The sequence below is a fragment of the Gossypium raimondii genome, chromosome 6 (assembly GCF_025698545.1).
Source record: "Gossypium raimondii isolate GPD5lz chromosome 6, ASM2569854v1, whole genome shotgun sequence".
Lineage (NCBI taxonomy): Eukaryota > Viridiplantae > Streptophyta > Magnoliopsida > Malvales > Malvaceae > Gossypium > Gossypium raimondii.
Window position 1 is genome coordinate 22,772,423 of NC_068570.1, and position 18,565 is coordinate 22,790,987.

Consider the following 18,565-nt stretch of genomic DNA (forward strand, 5'->3'; position numbering starts at 1 on the left):
ACGGAAAATGGCCATCCCTCCTATTTTCTTTCCTCTCACTTTTCTTTCCAACAAAACACACTCAAAATTTATTTTTTTCCCCACTTTTTCACTCTTTCCTCCCATTCGTCTACTTTTCCACTTAACCAAACATAGCCTAAAGGATAAAACATAAAGCAAACCAACCAAAGCTCTAGCCTCATTTAACAAATAACTCAAACTAGAAAAATCTAATTGATCATACTTAAAGCTTATTTATCACAAGTGCACAATCACTTTCAAGTATAATGTTGCGGAAGTCCAAGAATGACAAAGAGACATTTAATCCTTGAATTTGATAATTTTTTCCATCATGATCATTGAACTTTTCTTTGTCCACATTATTCATGAAATTTGGTAGCTTTTTTCAATCTTCTCCTTAAACTTGTATTCCATTGAAGTGTAATGACATGGCACCGAAATTGTCATTTCATCACCTAAAATTTTTTAATTTTTTGTGTATCTTTTAGATTTTATATTAATTTTTTTAAATGTCAAGTGATGAAATGATACTTTAAGAAAGTACCACGTCGTCACACTTTAATGAAATCCAAGTTTATGAACCAAATTAGAAAGGTTTACCAACTTACAAAACTAATGTGGAGCCAAAGAACAATTTAAGGACCAAATGAAAAATATTACCAAATTTAAAGACTAAATCTTAGTTTATCCAAAGTTTTGATGAAATTTAAGGCAGGTAGGCCCCTGCCTCCTGGCAACCCACATCCTCAATTGAGTACACCTGGTCAGTGTGTGTAAATGCCATAACTTTATCAATCAGAAAAGCAGCGGTGGAGCCCACCTGTGGGACCCGCCACTAGTAACGACTTTTATAAGGCCACTGACTTATCATATTCCATTTTTACCTGAAAAGAAATTAAATTTCGCAATCTAGTCCCTGCCTTTTTTTTCTTCTTTAAATTTTAATTTTTTAATTTTTGAGTATTTCACTATTTCTCTCTATTTATATTCCATTTCAAAAATCGAAGTCTAGAGCTTCAAACACTGATTTTCGCCTGAAAATTTTCTTTTCATTTTCCACTCAGGTATGTATGATTCTTTGAAAACAGAAAAGCTTTTCCTTTTTCCTTATTTATTTCCACTTTAATTTTTCTTTTTAAAATTTTTTCCATCGATTTTAAGTTCAAAAGTAAAGGCTCTAATTGATCAAGAATCAAGATTAGGTTTCCGTTTAAATTCCACGTTATTATCGATCTAATCTCGATCCTTTGGGTGATTTTGAATTAGATCAGTTCTTTCTTTGTTTTTTTTTTTTTTGGTTGTCTGCTTTGTATCTGTTTGTTTTGATCTTTGAATCGAATCTTTATGTTCTGTTTGGTTATTGAGAAAATGGACGAATCGTGGACGTAGAAAACTAAAATCATTTCAGCTTTGACGGTAACTTTTCGCTTTCTCTTTTTTCAGTCGGAGCTGCGTTGTTATCTTTGTTCGCTGTTTTGTTGATGATCAGTCTTGATTCTTGATATCTTTTAATTATAATCAGTTCCAATGGTTTTTAAAAGCATTACTTTGTGAAAGCTAAACACGCTAGAATTCACTCGAATTTTGAATTCTTTAAGTTAAACTGCACTAGACTCTGTTTTAACGATAATATCAAAAGGTATTTACAATAATTATCGAATAGGATACATATGCAAGGATACTCTAAAGATTATTATTTGTTGATTGGAATCAATTGACTCTCCTACTAAGGAATCTAAGACATTTTATCGAATTTGATACTTGTTTGCATAGAATTTGGAGTGCAGGTATGATCAATTTGTGTTTTTTCTTTTCTTTTCTTTCTTGGGTTGCCAAACTTACTCATGTTAATATTTGGTGAAGTTTCACAGAGGAGGAATGGCTTCTGAGAAGAGGTCTGCTCTCAATAAAGAACTTCTTTTCTTAATCTTACAGTTTTGCAACGATGAAGGATATAAACGAACAGCTCATATGTAAGTTTCAGTTCAATCATGTTCTAGAATGGATGTTTTACTTCTATGTCTTCTGTTTTGATGCTTGGAACTGATTTGATTTGTAGATTTGAGCGTGAGAGTGGATGTTACTTTGACATGGAGTTTTTTGAAGACTTGGTGCTGAACGGAAAGTGGAATAAAGTCGAGAAATATCTTTCTGGTTTCGCAAGCATCAATGACAACAAGTACTCGACCAAGATTTATTTTGAAATCAGAAAGCTGAATTTCCTTGAGGCATTGGACAAGTGAGGGATATTGGTTCTCTTCTATAAGCATTTAGATAAGCATCTTCATGCAAATGTGCGCGTCAAGCATTTATTTTACATGCAATTGGTTGATTGTTGCATCAGAAATGATCGTGCAAAGGCTTTGGATATCCTGATGAAGGACTTGAAAGTTTTTGCTCAGGACAATGAAGAGTTATATAGAGAAATGACTCAGCTTTTAACATTAGATAATTTCAGGTACATGTTTCACACAAATGGTTAACTTCGGATTTTTGCAGCATTAGCATGATGATATGAGAGTTAAAAGATCCACCTGGGTTTTACAGGGAACATGAGTTGCTCTCTATGTATGAAGATGCAGAGTCTTCAAGGAAAATTTTGATGGATGAACTCAAGAAACTTATTGAAGTGAATCCAATTTTCCATGGAAAACTGAAATTTCCTGTCATCAAAAGCCAAAGGTTGAGACGTCTCATTAATCAAGGGTAGCAGCCTTTCTCTCAGTTTGTTGGTTTCCCTTCTTCTTTATGTTACGTTAGCCTTTTCTGAATAGATTTTATTCATCTCTTCAATAAAGTTAATTGAAATTACTTTTTAAATCTGTCTGTTGCAGCTTCAGCATCTACTGAAATTTTCCTTATTTCTAGACTTAAAGAACTAACTTTTTATTGTGATCTAACAGCCTAAACTGGCAGCACATTCAATGTAAATATCCTCAGCCTAATCCTGATATAGAAACTCTCTTTGAGGATCATGTTTGCCAATGGCCACATGATCATTTGTTCATGCAATCCACTGACAATCCACAGGTAAGGGAAGGGGAAAATTTCCTTTTGGTTTCCTTCTCCCAACAATTATAAGGACAGCAATTATCTATACAATGATGCTTATGGAATGCTTTTAAATTTTAATGTTTAGCTAGATGCATCACTACCTGTTTTCCCGTCCAGCTGGTTTTGTGGCCCTTCTACTGTAACTCAAGCTGTTTCTAGAGAAGATATCTGTGTCAGTGGTCCAATAACATCAGGTAGGGGTTATAATAATCATATTGGTGAGTTTCAGGTCTCAGAATTGAGGTGATTTAATGTATTCATTCTGTACATTTAACAATGTTTTTCTTACCTTTATTGCCACCTATTTAGTAGCTACAACTTCAGTTAATATGAGGGATTCCAATACCATGTCTCAGAATAGCCTACTGGGAGCTGAATATGAGGTAAGGAGGGCCAAGGTTACTGCAGCTTTATTTTTCACTGCTAACTCTAAAATTATTCATTTACCTTGATGCTTAGGTCGCATCTACTGTTCTTCATTCTGGTCGAAATCACAGCCCTGAATCCAGTGTTTCTGATGACTTGCCAATTATCTCCATGAATAATGGTATGCTTCAAAATTTTGAACCAGTCAGCCATACCGACTTGCCCAAGACTGTTGCACGGATATTGAATGAGTCATCTTCTCCAATGAGCATGGATTTTCATCCTGTACAGCAGACATTTCTTCTAGGTTAGTTGCCCTGCATGTCCTCCCCCTAAGCGCTTGTCATCGTTATAGGGATTATTTGATTGAATAGTCTATCTTGAATGATGTTCACCTATTAGTTTTGGTTCTTTCAGTTGGAACCGACATTGGGGACATTGGGTTGTGGGATGTTAATTTAGGGGTAAAAATGCTCTCAAGAAATTTTACGGTTTGGAATATTGGAGCATGCTCCACAATGTTCAAGGTTTGTCCCTTTGAATTTGATTTACATATCTTTGCAAGAAATGTTTTGTTACTTGCATCATATTAAACCTGAACATATTTGAATAAATGCAGACAGCCATGATGAAAGATCCTTGTATGTCTGTTAATTGTATTTCTTGGAGTCCAAATGGTTCTTTCTTTGGTAAGTTCAATGTATTATTGGAAAACTTTATTTAGAAATAATATCTAATGAATCGGATATTGTTTTAATTGTACAACAAACTTTTTCTCTTCTTGAAAATAGGGATTGCTTATTCAAAACATATTGTGCAATTATATTCGTACCATGGTGTCACTGATGTTCAGCAGAAGTTGGAGGTAGCTTCATGTTTTTTATCTGGTTCTACAATTATTGATTTCAATGGCCTGGACCTGATATTAACTTCTTATTTTCTTTTCTTTTTTAAATTTTAGATTGATGCTCATGTTGGTGGTGTTAATGATTTAGCATTTGCTACACCTAGCAAGCAACAGTTGGTCATAACTGGTGGCGATGACAAGCTAATTAAGGTGGTTTTTTAATCTTTCTCTCGGATAGAAATTTTTCATCATAGAGGAACTGATCCATCAACTAGCTGATTTCTTTTTCTTTTTTTTTTTAAGGTATGGGATGTGATTACTGGAGTACAAATGCATAATTTAGAAGGCCATGAAGCTCCTGTTTATTCTCTCTGCCCTCATTGCAAGGATGGTATTCATGTAAGAGTTACTCTTGATTTACTATACTAATAATGTGTGGCATTTTAGATCTGTTGGTGATCATATAACATATTTGATACCTTTTCTTCCAGTTTATATTTTCAACATCAGTGGATGGAAAGATAAAAGCATGGCTATATGACAACATGGGTGCCAGAGTTCATATTGATGCTCCAGGTCTGGCATGCACAACAATAGCATATAGTGCTGATAATAAAAGGTTTGATCTGTTTTCCATGAATCTTCATTCAATGATATAGAATGTTATTTTTTCAAATGATAGATGTACTAATTTTTGGTGTTTTAAATGGATATTTTCACAGGCTGTTTTCATGTGGGACGAATAAAAATGGAGAATCATTCCTTGTTGAATGGAATGAAAGTGAAGGTGATGCTAAAAGAACCTACCAAGGACTTTGTGAAAATTCTTCAGCTGTTGTGCAGTTTAGTCCAATTAAGGAGAATTTCCTGGCGGCAGCTGATGACCATGTTATTAAAATATGGGATATGGATAAGGTTGAGCAATTGACAATTATTGATGCAGGAGACTTACCAGTAAGTTCTTTAGTCTTTCAGTCTTACTTCTTTAGAAGTGTTATGCAGAGAAAGTTTCTAAAATTTCAGGTTGAAATTACATTTATGTTGAAATTCAAGTAAAGGTTTCACTGTAGTACATATAAAGGATAGTCTAAGATATCTACTTCTTTTCTAATTTGAAGGCAAACCCACATATACGATTCAACAAGGATGGGACCTTGCTGGCTGTTATTGCAAGCGAAAACAAAATCAAGATCTTGGCAACAGCCTATGGCCTTCAGTTGCTGAATGCATCAGTAACTGGTTTTGTTAATTCCTCTTCAGATGTCTCTGATGGTCCAAGAAAGGTCTGCATTTTAGTTGTTATCCTACTGCTGCTGGTAGAAATTCACATTTCCTGATTCTTTTTGTTTGGTTTAGCATGTAATAAATCCAAGTGTTGCTAATTTCGGAGAAGCTGATGCCCATGTCCCAACCGTGAGTAATCATGAACTGAAATTTTCCTTTTTGTGGGATAAATATCAAAGCTACCCATGAACTTTGGTCTATATATGGTACATGAATTTTGATTTTGTGCAGTTGCATACATGAAATTTCAATTTAATTCAATTTTCACAAAACACTAACACTGTTTGGTTGTTATCCTATTGCTGCTAGTAGAAATTCACATTTCCTGATTCTTTTTGTTTGGTTTAGCATGTAATAAATCCAAGTGTTGCTAATTCCGGAGAAGCTGATGCCCATGTCCCAACCGTGAGTAATCATGAACTGAATTTTTTCTTTTTGTGGGATAAATATCAAAGCTACCCATGAACTTTGGTCTATATATGGTACATGAATTTTGATTTTGTGCAATTGCATACATGAAATTTCAATTTAATTCAATTTTCACATAGCACTGACACTGTTTTCGACATAACACCATTTTGCATTTACATATTGCATATATAGATAATTATGTTTATCCAACATGAAAATAAATGAATGTGTTCATCTTTGCAAATGTTTACGATTGAATCAATATCAAAGTTTCATATATATAATTGAATTAAAATCAAATTTTCATGTGTATAATACTATCACATCAAAGTTCATATATTACAATGTACATTGGATCAAAGTCCATGTGTAAAATTTGAGATGCCCAGTTTTTTTTCTAGGATTCATACGGTGTCACCTTGTGCAAATTGTCCATTTTTGTTCGAGAACATGTCCTATGCTAACTTATCAGCCTCCCTGCAGAACTGCGATGAGGAAAGGATAAAGGATGCAAAGCAAAAAATTATTGATAACGCCAATAACAAATCAGGTGTTTGTAAGATCATCCAAATCAGCATGCCTTCTCAGTGCAAGTCCTTGCAACTCAATGGTTATGGGGAAGCAGACAAGGTAAATATCCTCAGTAAGAAATTTCATGGTATGAGGACTTAACAAGTTCAAATTTATTTGCAAATATTTTCGTTCAATGCTTTCATCCGGGTTATATCCTCTTTCTAAATATTTGCTTTGAGAGAGCGAAACCTCTAAAGCTTAGTTAACCTGGTTACATACTGCAAAGTAATTTTATCATTATCTCTTTCTCTGACCACTGCAGATATCAAGGCTGATATACACCAATGCAGGTAATGCCATTTTGGCATTAGCTTCAAATGGCACACATTTGTTATGGAAATGGCCTCAAAATGACCTTAATTTGAGTGGAAAGGTAACAAAGAACCAATTAATATTCAAAACTTCCGGGTTTCAATTTATAATTCTTCATTAGTTGGATGTTTAGACGTAATTTTGTGGAAACATTCTATGTAGGCTACAACCGATGTTCCCCCTCAACTGTGGCAACCAAGAAGCTGCTCGCGAATGATGACCAATGACCTTACAGACAGCACGCCTGAAGAAGCCGTGCCTTGTTTTGCTTTGTCAAAGAATGATTCATATCTGTTGTCAGCATCAGGAGGGATAATTTCCCTATTCAACATGCTGACATTTAAGGTTACTTTCCAATTTCTTCTATGCAACCGTTTGTTAAAGTTTGTACGAAATCCATGCGAATCACGGTCCACTAACTTTCTAGTTTCTACTGATTAAAAAGAAATTACAGTCAACTAGATAATCTCGATCTTTTCTTGAGCAGAGGATGATGTCTTTCATGTCACCATCACCTGCGGCAACAAGCCTAGCTTTCCACCCTCAGGATAACAACATAGTTGCTATTGGAATGGATGACTCCACTATATTGATATATCATGTCCGTTTCACAAAGGCATGTTTCTCCCCCTTTAAAGAGAAATATATAGTTGTCTGCAAGATAATGTTTTGAAGAGACGTCCTGAGACAAGGTGGTTGTTTTTTATTCACGCAGGTTAAAAGCAAGCTCAAGGGTCATTCTGGAAGAGTCACCGGGCTTGCTTTCTCTACTGCCATGGATTTGCTTGTTTCTTCTGGAGAAGATGCTCAGGTTGGTTTTTCTTTATACCTTAAATCAGACCTATAAATTAAGCAAGTCAGGTTAGTTGTAGATGGGGTCAATTATGATTTTAAAACTTTCAGGTCATTTTGGGTTCACGTCATCTGGATTTATCAGTCGGTTTCTTCAAATTGGGTCATTTTAGTTGAGTTGGGCGGGTTCAGGTTATTGATCAAGTTGGGTATTTGGGTCAGAATTGATTGGTCTAACTTAGATATAAACCATCTCACTATCATAACCCTGCTCTATTGAGAAATCATTGGCAAATTGTAGTCTGATTTTTCAAGGTGACAGAAACTCATAAATTATGTTTTGTACTTTGTTTCCCCCCTATAACTGCAGATTTTCACATGGAATCTTGGTGGATGGGGGAAATGTAAAAGCAAACAATTGCAGTTCCCCGATGAGAGAATCCCAGTAAGGGGTTCAAATACCATGGTTCAGTTTCATCAGGATCAAGTAAACTTCCTCGTTGTGCATGAGACTCAACTTTCAATTTATGAAGCCAAAGAATTAGGATGTGTACAGCAGGTATGCCTCTCTCCCTCTCATTGATATGCAAAGATGCTTTGTTGAATGAAGAAGTGGAAGGACGGAAAGATAAGAGTGGAAATGCGGAAAGAAAATAGCATTTAGCGTGGTTAGTAGGATAGAAAAGTGAGGGAACAAAAATAGGAAATCCGTATTTCATAGTAATGCATAAAAAAAAAAATTTAAACTTTCTAAATTGGGATGATAAGAGAAAATAAACTGAGAAAATTTTAAGTGTGTTTATCTCTAATTAATCAACGGAAAGAAGATTACTTTTTTTTTCTTTTCATATTTTTATCTTTTAATTTTTCCAATTTTTGTCGAGTGTAGTAAGGAAAGTTTAAGGGTTTGTTTGGTAGAATAGAAAAATTGAAGGGTGGAAAGAAGAGTGTAAAAGTGGAAAAAAAATCAATTTTGATTGTGGTTAGTGAAAAAGAAAAATGAGGGTAAAGAAAATAAGAAATATAATCATTTTTTTATTTTCGTGAATAAAGAATACGCCATTTCAATTTGAAATGATAGGAGGATCAACCTATTAGTTCAACCTAGAACCGACTGGTTGTCATATAATTGGAATGCACAAAACGAAGCTGAAAAAACCGGGTATAAAACCAGATGAACCGGCTTCAATATTTTCCGAGTTTTTAACTTTTTCTTTTGTTAATTTAGCCCATATTAATTATTTCTTCTAAGTGTGCTTGTTTTCTAAAAATTTTTCTGTTTTCTTTTAATTTTAATGAAATTTTTGTTTTTTACGTGACAATTGTTGAACCAAAAGTTCAGTCGGTTAAATTAATAATTTGATCGATTCAATCATCGATAATATTGGTTTAATCATTTAAGTAGAATATTTAATCTACTCTTGTATTCACAGTGGATTCCTGAAGATTCTACAAGAATATCGCAAGCAACATTGTCATGCGATAGCCAGATGGTATTTGCGTGCTTTCTAGGGGGAATAGTGTCAATATTCGGTGCTTCAGATCTCCAGTTAAAATGCCAGATCCTTCCCATTTCCTATCTTCCTTATACTCCAAGGTATGTCCACATGGTTCATCTGCAATTGCATGCATAGCCTTCCCCTTTCTGAATTCTATTTTTAACTGTTTATTTGATAATTTTAAACACAAATAAGACCAGATAAAAATAATCAATACTTTTTATACAAAACACAAAATTGACTAAATGTTCAAATTGAAGGGTTTTGTTTTTGTTTTAAAAGCATCTCTAGGGATTAGATTATTTACATAAGGATTAAATCTTTTTAAATGTGATCAAATAAGGACCAAGGCTTTTTAAATGGTTAAGTAAGAGCCAATTTTTTTCGAATTTGCTCGAATTAGGGCTTTCCGAATGTTGTTTGAAATCATGTTGTTTACTCTTTTTCTTTTCTAAGTAATATCTGGCTTGGTTTTCATATGTTATATTTCAAACAATTTTGTATTACAAATTGGGGCGAAATGCTTGAAAAAAGCCCCTAATTTGAACAATGTTGAAAAGGTCAACTCGTAAAAGGTTTGGTTTCAATTTGCGGATATCGAACAAAATATGAAGATACAAATGTTAGAACTTGAAAAATCATGTAAGCTATTAAGTTTAATAGTAGGTTTTCTGAATATAATGAATGGTGGGTGCAGAGGAAATGTGCACCCCCTTGCCGTAGCTGCAAATCCACATAAACCAACACAATTTGCAGTGGGACTGACAGATGGTGCAGCAATCGTTTTTGAGCCTCAAAAACCTGGTAATTCATGGTACCTTGCTGAATATGAGCCTGCAACTGCAAGCAGCTGCTTGCTCCAAGATGATTAAAAATATGTGAACCAATATTTTTAATTGCGCGTATACATAGAGAAAGACACACACGCATATATGTTTTAGATTTCAGAATCTTTATACATATCTTTTTGTCCCGTGTAATATTTGTTTGTCTTAGATTCGACAATCTTTATATTTGCATCTGTTTTAGTCTTTATTTTTCCTTTAAATTAACTCAAATCACCTTCTAAATTAATGTATCAGATTGTTGATTTTAAAATGATTAATCAAATTTTAAGTTCAGATAATTTCGAAATCGAATAAGTTATTTCTAGCGTAAGCTATTTTGATTCAATTGGACAAAATGACAATTTAAATTGTGGATTTAAATATCTACCATTCTAATTTGAATATTAATCTGAATTACTTATTTTGCGGATTTGGAAATGAATATATGAGTCTACCCTCCATAATTTTAGTTTCAGATTTATTTAAATATTTGATGGATAATACAAATTGTATTTAATTACTTAGATAATTGGCGAGGTTAAATCAATTAGATATTTTCAAAAAGTTGGAAATATTTACACGTTCATATGGAACGGGAAGTGAGGTTAAATTGAGTTAATGGGATTCAAATAAAACTGGAAAGCTGTTCAGTGTTCACTACTACATCTATGTCATGCAAGCACAATTGTAACACCAAAACAAACATAAGCAAATCATCAGTACCTTAAAGAAAACATGAGTACCATTATTTAAATTGCCATTAAGTTCTAACCCACACTTTTCTTTTCTTTTTTACAATCTTCAAGCATCCACCTTTGCTGCTGCAGATGCATAACTTACACTACTGTCTCGTGTACTTTTGCACTGACTCGATTGCTCGTACCGTAAGAATTTTATCTTTATTTTCGTCGAGCTGTTGCTCAGCATCTGAAATATACTCCAACATAACCGAACGACCATTAATAAAAAGTTTGGGAACTCAAAAGTGCCATTAATAAAATTGATATAATAGGTAGTTTGGGCAATTTTTATTGTTGTTAAAAGGGTTGAAAACTTGGCTTTCAAGAAAGCTTAAAACACTTACATGAAGAAAAACACTAATAGGATGACGTCCGCAGATCGTGTTGTCGTACTCAGATAAATATTGTTTGAATGCATCTGCATCTCCAGTTTCTATTATATCCATACCCATCTTGTCTAGCGCCTCAATTGATTTGTGTATGGCCCCGTACTTCTTGTCATAGTACATATAATTGAACCTGGCACAAAAAGCAAATATTACTTGGACTGGGGTGCAAGTGTCGGATGCATGTGGGTATGGTTAGATTTTTCTAGGTTTTTTCATGTATCTGGAGGATCCTTGGAGGTGATATCCCCATATCTATGTGTAAGGCATGAGTGTCCGATAGAGGTACTTCAGGAAAAAAGAAGGGCCAGAACAACCTAGGTTTGCAACACAATGTAGAAAACCATAACCGATATTGGTCTATACTCCATATCCATCCAAACATTGATTAACTTCGGCTAGGGCAAATCATAGAATAGAACCATGGACCAAATTTAAACCGTTGAACAATAAAATTTCTTTAAAAGAAAAGGACGTTTATTTTTGATAGGGTATGGAGTGAATAAACATCATCATTCGCCAGTCAGATGACTGGTGTTTTGAAAATTTTAAAGAGCAGCGAGTAAAATAAGAACTCAGAATAACATTTCATGTCGCCAGGAAAAGTTTACAGTCTACATCACATGCTACTTTCTTCTTAGGAGTTCGAGGGTGGTGTTGCTAGTAAACTAGGCCGCAGCAATATTCTAAAGTGTAGCTTGTATGCATGTAAGACATATTTTAGCTGCATGTGCATTGTTATAAATTAAGATGAAAGTTATAGGGAACAAGCGGCTGAATCAAACATACCGAGAACCCCAGTGACAAAAATCTGATGACACGGAGAAGAAATTATGAGGATCATCTACATATTTGGCCAACAACTTCCCGTACATTGCTTCATTTTCAGCGCTAAGAGCACCGACCAAAATGGGTATGATTTTCACTGGATGCCTGTAACATCAGCACCCAAATCAGCTTCAATTAGAAACAAGTTTAGAGCCTCTTTGATTATAAGGGGGGAAAAAAAAGAGGTTTTACCCCTCAAATACTTTTGAAAGATATGGCAAGTGCATTTCCATGCTATGCTCAGCTTCATCAACCCGGAGATTCATCAATTCAAATTTTCCTGTAGCTTTCAGCTCTTCAATGACTGAAATATTAAACAAATATAACTCACTTAAGTTTAGTATAAAGGACCACTTAAACACACAGAGAACTGCAGAGCTTTAGGGATAAAAAGTTAGAAGAGGGCAATATATTAGACATTTCAAACAACAAAAGGTCAATTCACACACTATTCATCTCAACCCGAAGGAAATAAAATAACACACAAGACCAAAAACCACAGTCAATCAGCTGCAACTAACGTATGAGAAATCATGCTGGAGTTAGTAACAAAGCTAATATATGATATGATAAGACAAGAAGAAAGGTGGGGTTTCAGCGTCAAAGAAAAATGGACATCACTTTACCTTCCAAATCAATGGGTAGGTCCCCTATTGGTGTCTTGTAAACCGTAGCTGTCGAGAGAGCGCATTTTGGAGTGTAATAATGGTGAGAAGGACCAAGAAGGAATACCCGAGTGCTGAAATTGAAAAATTTTCCAACATGTCAGCAAGTTTTGGAAATGAATGAATCCGATGAAGTAGTTACCTTTTCTTGTTCAAATACTATAATTTGAGCAATCAGTTCCACAATTTTGCATGACATTTGAACAAAATTTGGCTCAAAACTGGAAGTAATGATAAAAGAAAAATGAATGAGGATATTTCCTGAGAATTGAAATACATTCTAGCAATTTAAAGAGGAGAAATATAATAAAAAGACGCACATGTTTGTCGGGTCAATGTTACCAAAAGCATACGCAGCAGCACGACCTGAATATGAGTAGCCGGCATGCCTGAATTCCCAAGCCACCGTTTCAAACAAAACCAACACAACATATTAGAATATACATACATACATACATACATACATAAATACATACATACATACATTAATGTTAGAATAGGAACACACGATGAGGTGAAGCAACAAACTTACGGAGCAATTACGCCTCTTACATCAGAAGATTTAGGCAAGCCAGCCGCCCTGATCCATCCATCAAGCTCTTCCGATAACTTGTTCGCTGAAAAAAAGAATGTATATATATACACACATATACTAATATGGGAATCGGCAAGGTAACAGTTTAAGAACTAAACAATATTAGCATAGCGAAGAAAAAGGTTCAAACATACTCCACGTCCCTGTACCTTTTGTACATTTGAAATTTAGTCCTACTACTTTCATTGAACTTAGAAAAATGAAAGGAGTTAATAGTTGGACCTAAAATTTGAAATATGAAAAGTAAAAGATAATTAAAAGATTTCGGTTTTGTTTTACAAGTTATGGAGAATGAATTACCCAAATCCTTTCAAATACAAGTCGAAATTATTAATCTTTTCAACTTCAGAAGAGCAGTGCAGTAAATAATATCCTAATGTAACACTTAAAATTATTAAAATTTTTCATCTCTTAAAGCTTTATTTAATTTATGTTCCATAAATAACCCTACGAAATTACTTAGCTCAGCTCCTATTTTTTCCCTTTTTTAAAAAAAAAAACCTTCTCTCGAATTAAACGATATTTTTGCTACGATTTCATCATTCGTAGAAAAAGATGAGCAAAATCCAGAACCGAAATTAGATTATGAAAATCGATAGGGTTTCGAAGGAAGCAAAGAGAAGATAAGTAAAGCGCGCTGTAAAAGGACTTACGGTTATCAGTGTACCAAGATCCTGCATGCGAAGCTCTTCTGATTTTCTCCATTGAGAATCGGACCAAAGCCCTAATTTTTTTAAAAAAGAAATTATTTTTGCCGACGGAATTGGATTTTAGATTCAGATAATATATTAGCAATGAAAAAAGAAAAGAAAAATATAAATTAAAATAGGACTCTGTTTAAAGATTAACTGAATCTATCTGTAGTGGAAGCTTTGCGAAGTGTGAAGTGGAAGAGACGTGATTTTAAGAATTTAGTTAAGGGTAAATTCTAGATTTAGTCACTTATGTATATTTTAAATTACGTTTTGATTATCGAACTTTAAAAATTACGATATAATCACTAAAATAAAAAGAAAACTACTTCTATAATCAACAAGCGAGAAATCTCCAAAGAGAAAAACTTAAAAGAGTTATATTGAATGAATCAAAATAATGAAGGTGTGTTTAATGAATAATGAAAATATCTTTATATAAATTAACGAAGTAATTCCAGTTGAACAAAATAACTAAACAATTAGAAATATTCAAAATGTTTTAAATTTCGAAATAAATAAAGAAGAAAAACATAAAACTTAATAAATAAAATATTATATATATATATATATATTCAAAATTAAGTCTTAAAATCAAATGCAATATGATTTAAACTCGGATTAAAATGTGAAACTTGTAATTTCTCATAATAATCCCATCCAGAAAATTTACTTTGTAGCTTTCAATAAAATGATATAACTTGAGCCCCCAACTCAAAATCAAGTGATTAAAAGAGCATTTTGAAGCTAAGAGTTAGCTCTATCATCAGTCAGAAGACATCTCGACCCAGAAATGTCTAAATCTCATTCAAAAATGCATCGCAAGTTAACTGATTTTTTAGACTTGAAAATTGGTTAATTTGGTAAACTTAATTTAATAAATTTCACCCTATCCGTGTATGTATAAAGAGGATAATGACTCATTGACCAAAATGCAATAAACCAATAACGTTAGTGATCATATCTAGTATTCAAGGTTGGCTTCAAAATTCAAATTGGTGCCTTAGTTTTTTCAATTTGATACTTGGATTTTTTTTTGTCCCAATTAAGCAAGTTCAATGCATTTGATACATGAGTTTTTTTATCTCAATTAAGGGTTTATGTTTTTTTACTAGCGCTCCCGTGTCAAATATTCTTTGGGACTCATAATGTTATTTAACGTGTCATAATGTTCTATTGATGCCGATGCTAAAACTTTTGTTCTGTTAATAGAGCTTGTTCTTCACCATCTATGACGAGTGTTTGTTATTATTTTCTCTCTAAATTGTATGTTTCAATGAATTAATGAATTTACCTTTTAAAAAAACCCTCAAAAGTTTAAAAACATTAAATATCAAGTTAAACAACAAATGGTATATTAACCTTTTAAAGTATGTCTAATTATGTTGCCTGTTTCTATATTTACATAATTGAAATTTAGACTTGCGCTAGACGTGAACAAGGACCTTTCTATTTTCGGACTAAGGCAGTAAATAAAAAATTTAAAATATGTTATAAAATCAATAGACAAATGGTAAAGAACAAATAAAATGTGGTAGCAATAGAGAATGCATTTTATTGACCAATGAGGATATTTATAAAATTTCTCTAAAATTGTTATTTATAGGCATAAGAAATATAAATGAAGTAGAGATCTACTTCTAATGACTATTAAATTTAAAGTATATCAAAATTTATCTTGATCTTGATTGATACCCATTTAATAAGATATTTATAATGCTCCCCATTAGTAGATAATATGCATCGTTAAAACATTACTAAGATAAAAAAAACCCCGTGAGAAAAAACTACTAGTGAAGGAAAAAGAATACACATATCTATAATACGCATAATATGCTGCCTCATTAAAAACCTTACCAGAAAAACCGAATGGGACAAAACATCGATTAAGGGAAAAAGAATACAGCGCGTATTTACTCCCCTCATGAAAACATCACATACTTTCTCATATTCTACATATTCAATCTTGAATACTAGTTTTTCAAATGACTATTTGAATGTATTTGTTAAACATTTATATCACTATTCTTTTGAAAGTCATGAGTGAAGGAAAATTTGGGGAAAATACATTTTGATCTCTTCAGAGTTTCAATAATAATCATAGCAAATTTTAATCATGATTCTTCTATAAAAACACAAATAGGTATTTTGGACCATTAAGCCTCATTCAATTACTATTTATCACATATATTCAAATTATTTCAATTCATATAAATAAATAATTACCGAGAATTTCAATATGCTTCTAGCATCCTAAATCCTTCAAGGATTTTAATATAAATTTTACTATATAGTGGTTCATAAAAATAGTGGTTCATAAAAGGTTGTAATAATAACCATTAGATGCAAGTTAAATATTTTATGAATTGTGAAAATAATATGTCTAAAAACTTCATATTTTTATTCCACTTTTTGCAAAACTACTTCATTTGCACCCTTACTAGTTTTATATCTTTAGATATTTGACTCTTGGTCTAAAACTCTACTAATTTAATTGTACTTGAATTGTGTCTTTCTATTTTGATCAATTTATTCTATATCTATATTTCTCAATAGATTTATTCAATATCCTCCTTTTATTTCATTATTTCAATAATAATATTGCATGCAAAATTATTGTCGACCACTTTTATTTTTAGGTTCCACATTTTCTCGAATTGACATAACTTATCGAGATCTCTTATTTTCATTATTTTAAAATTCAGTTTTAGGTATCTAATCTCTTTTGGAGTTTTACTTATTATGTCTTGGGTCTCTTCTAGAGCACCCGCCTCCACTATATGACCATCTACAAAAAATTTCATATTTGGAACCGATCTGTTATTTATTCTAACTGATTGCCCTACTAGGACTTTGATTCAAATTCAAATATTACCTTGGTTATTCTCATTAAGTTTATAAATACATCTGACACTTAACTTGTAATAAGTTATCCTTGTTGAACTTTTGGTTCAAATTACTCTCCCCCTAACTCATTACAAGTTATTATTTCTCTCCCCCTAATGTCGGTAAAACTATTGAATCAAAATTGTCATCACAAATCATGTCATAATTGAATCTCCAATACATTCAAAACAACTAATAATACAAATAAATTTGCAATTAATATATATTCCCAACTTTTTTGAAGATTCACTCATCTTTATGCATTGTGGTAGAGCAATTGAAATATATACGCACATACAAAATTTCAAATATGGGAAATATTTAGCTATTTACCAAAAACTAATTGCAATGGAAAGTATTGATAACTTATTGGCTTGATGCGTACAACACATAAATCAAGATAATCTCATGTTGAAATAGGAAGTTTAGTTCTCATAAGTAATGGTTTAGATATTAATTAGAGGCGTTCAATCAATAATTTCTCTAAACCATTATGCATAAATAACAAACTTTTACAAAAGTTTTTCAAACTCAATCAATAAAATACCGAGATATAAACTCATTAGTATTAACAAGATGAATTATCTTAATTGCATGATCTAAAATTAATTATTTAAACAAGCAATCTTGCAAACGACAGATTGCAAGTTGATAACACACATGTGATTATTTCGTAAATGCATTTACCAAAATAATATAATATCAAAACCATCTACATTGTCGATGAATGAGCCGATATTCATTTCAGAAATGCAAGATATTAAATCTCAACTTTAGCTAGTGAGTTTCTAACCATCAATTTTCATTGAGAACAATTAACAAATGATAATTCTTTAAATTAACAAATGATAATGTCCATATGAATTCTCAATTAATTTTCGCATCATATATGATTTAGGATGGTTTAACTGGTCATGCCAAGTAGTAGATGTATTATATCGGTAGATCTTTCACATCAAATATTTTACTTTCAATATCTTAATGGGGATAATGACAAAAGAAGATCGGAAAGATAGTTACGATCAATTCAATTTATAACAAGAGTAATAAATATAAATCAATAACCCAATCCTCTTTTGATTCATATGAAATATAATTTTTCTTCATTCACAATCTCAATATGATATCCGTTATAATGAATATCTTTTAAAACTAATGCATTAACATCACAAATTTTGTGCTTTTTAGATATTGATATATTAACTCTTCGGAGCTTTCAACTAATTTTGTACTATCAAATATTGGAATAATATTTGTTTGTTTCAGATACCAAATAAGATAAATATTTTATATTTGTAATGATAGAATTCATTACTACATTCTCATATCCTTCCTCAAAAATATTAATGAAACAAAATATTTGGGCATACATACATATGTGGCCAATAATCTTTCATATCACATTGATAACATATGTTATATTTACCCTCTAACTCTTATTGTTGTCTTATTAATTACTATGTTCCCACTTTTAGTGGTCCATGATTATATTTTTATTTTCTTTATTTCATAATCACCATCATAAAACATGCTATCTCTTCATGTTGTCATGATTAACCTCCAATTATAATAAACATATGTAATAAATAAATCATAGTAAAATATACTTGAGATTCTTTAACATCATTATTATCACATGGGCTATTATCACAAGCACTATTATAAGTAGTAAAACAACTTTATTTTTACAATAACATTTATAATCTAATAGTAAAAAATCATTTAATAAACAAAATCAAAATTTTAGTGTACGATGCTTGAAAGTTATCCTATACACATTGTACCAAATTTCAATACCACATATATGT

At 32.3% G+C, this 18,565-nt stretch overlaps 2 protein-coding genes across 5 annotated transcripts; one reads left to right on the plus strand and one right to left on the minus strand.

Moving 5' to 3' along the window:
- The first annotated feature begins 969 nt into the window (after nt 1-969).
- Nucleotides 970-10,264, plus strand: LOC105774033 (topless-related protein 1). 4 transcript variants are annotated; one of them, XM_012596341.2, is made up of 27 exons: nt 970-1,064; nt 1,864-1,973; nt 2,060-2,239; nt 2,345-2,458; nt 2,548-2,706; nt 2,904-3,030; nt 3,140-3,248; nt 3,364-3,437; nt 3,514-3,727; nt 3,838-3,947; nt 4,040-4,109; nt 4,212-4,285; nt 4,382-4,477; nt 4,571-4,666; nt 4,759-4,886; nt 4,990-5,221; nt 5,386-5,550; nt 5,624-5,680; nt 5,900-5,956; nt 6,446-6,592; nt 6,798-6,908; nt 7,010-7,192; nt 7,335-7,463; nt 7,563-7,658; nt 8,010-8,198; nt 9,073-9,236; nt 9,836-10,264. In XM_012596341.2, exons 2-27 carry the CDS (start codon nt 1,879-1,881, stop codon nt 10,008-10,010), a joined length of 3,351 nt encoding a protein of 1,116 aa, XP_012451795.1. In that variant the 5' UTR covers nt 970-1,064; nt 1,864-1,878; the 3' UTR covers nt 10,011-10,264. The 4 variants fall into 4 exon arrangements, with proteins under 4 accessions (XP_012451795.1, XP_052488760.1, XP_052488758.1 ...); XM_052632797.1 differs by having other exon boundaries at nt 1,018-1,064; nt 1,872-1,973; XM_052632800.1 differs by lacking the exon at nt 5,900-5,956.
- Nucleotides 10,265-10,565: 301 nt separating this feature from the next.
- LOC105774100 (uncharacterized) lies at nt 10,566-14,061 on the minus strand. Its single transcript, XM_012596445.2, has 8 exons — nt 13,833-14,061; nt 13,117-13,201; nt 12,905-12,973; nt 12,546-12,658; nt 12,112-12,223; nt 11,881-12,024; nt 11,050-11,224; nt 10,566-10,892 (listed from the first exon to the last, which is right to left on the minus strand). The coding sequence occupies exons 1-8, from the start codon at nt 13,882-13,884 to the stop codon at nt 10,767-10,769; spliced, it is 876 nt and encodes a 291-aa protein (XP_012451899.1). The 5' UTR covers nt 13,885-14,061; the 3' UTR covers nt 10,566-10,766.
- Between the last annotated feature and the right edge of the window lie 4,504 nt (nt 14,062-18,565).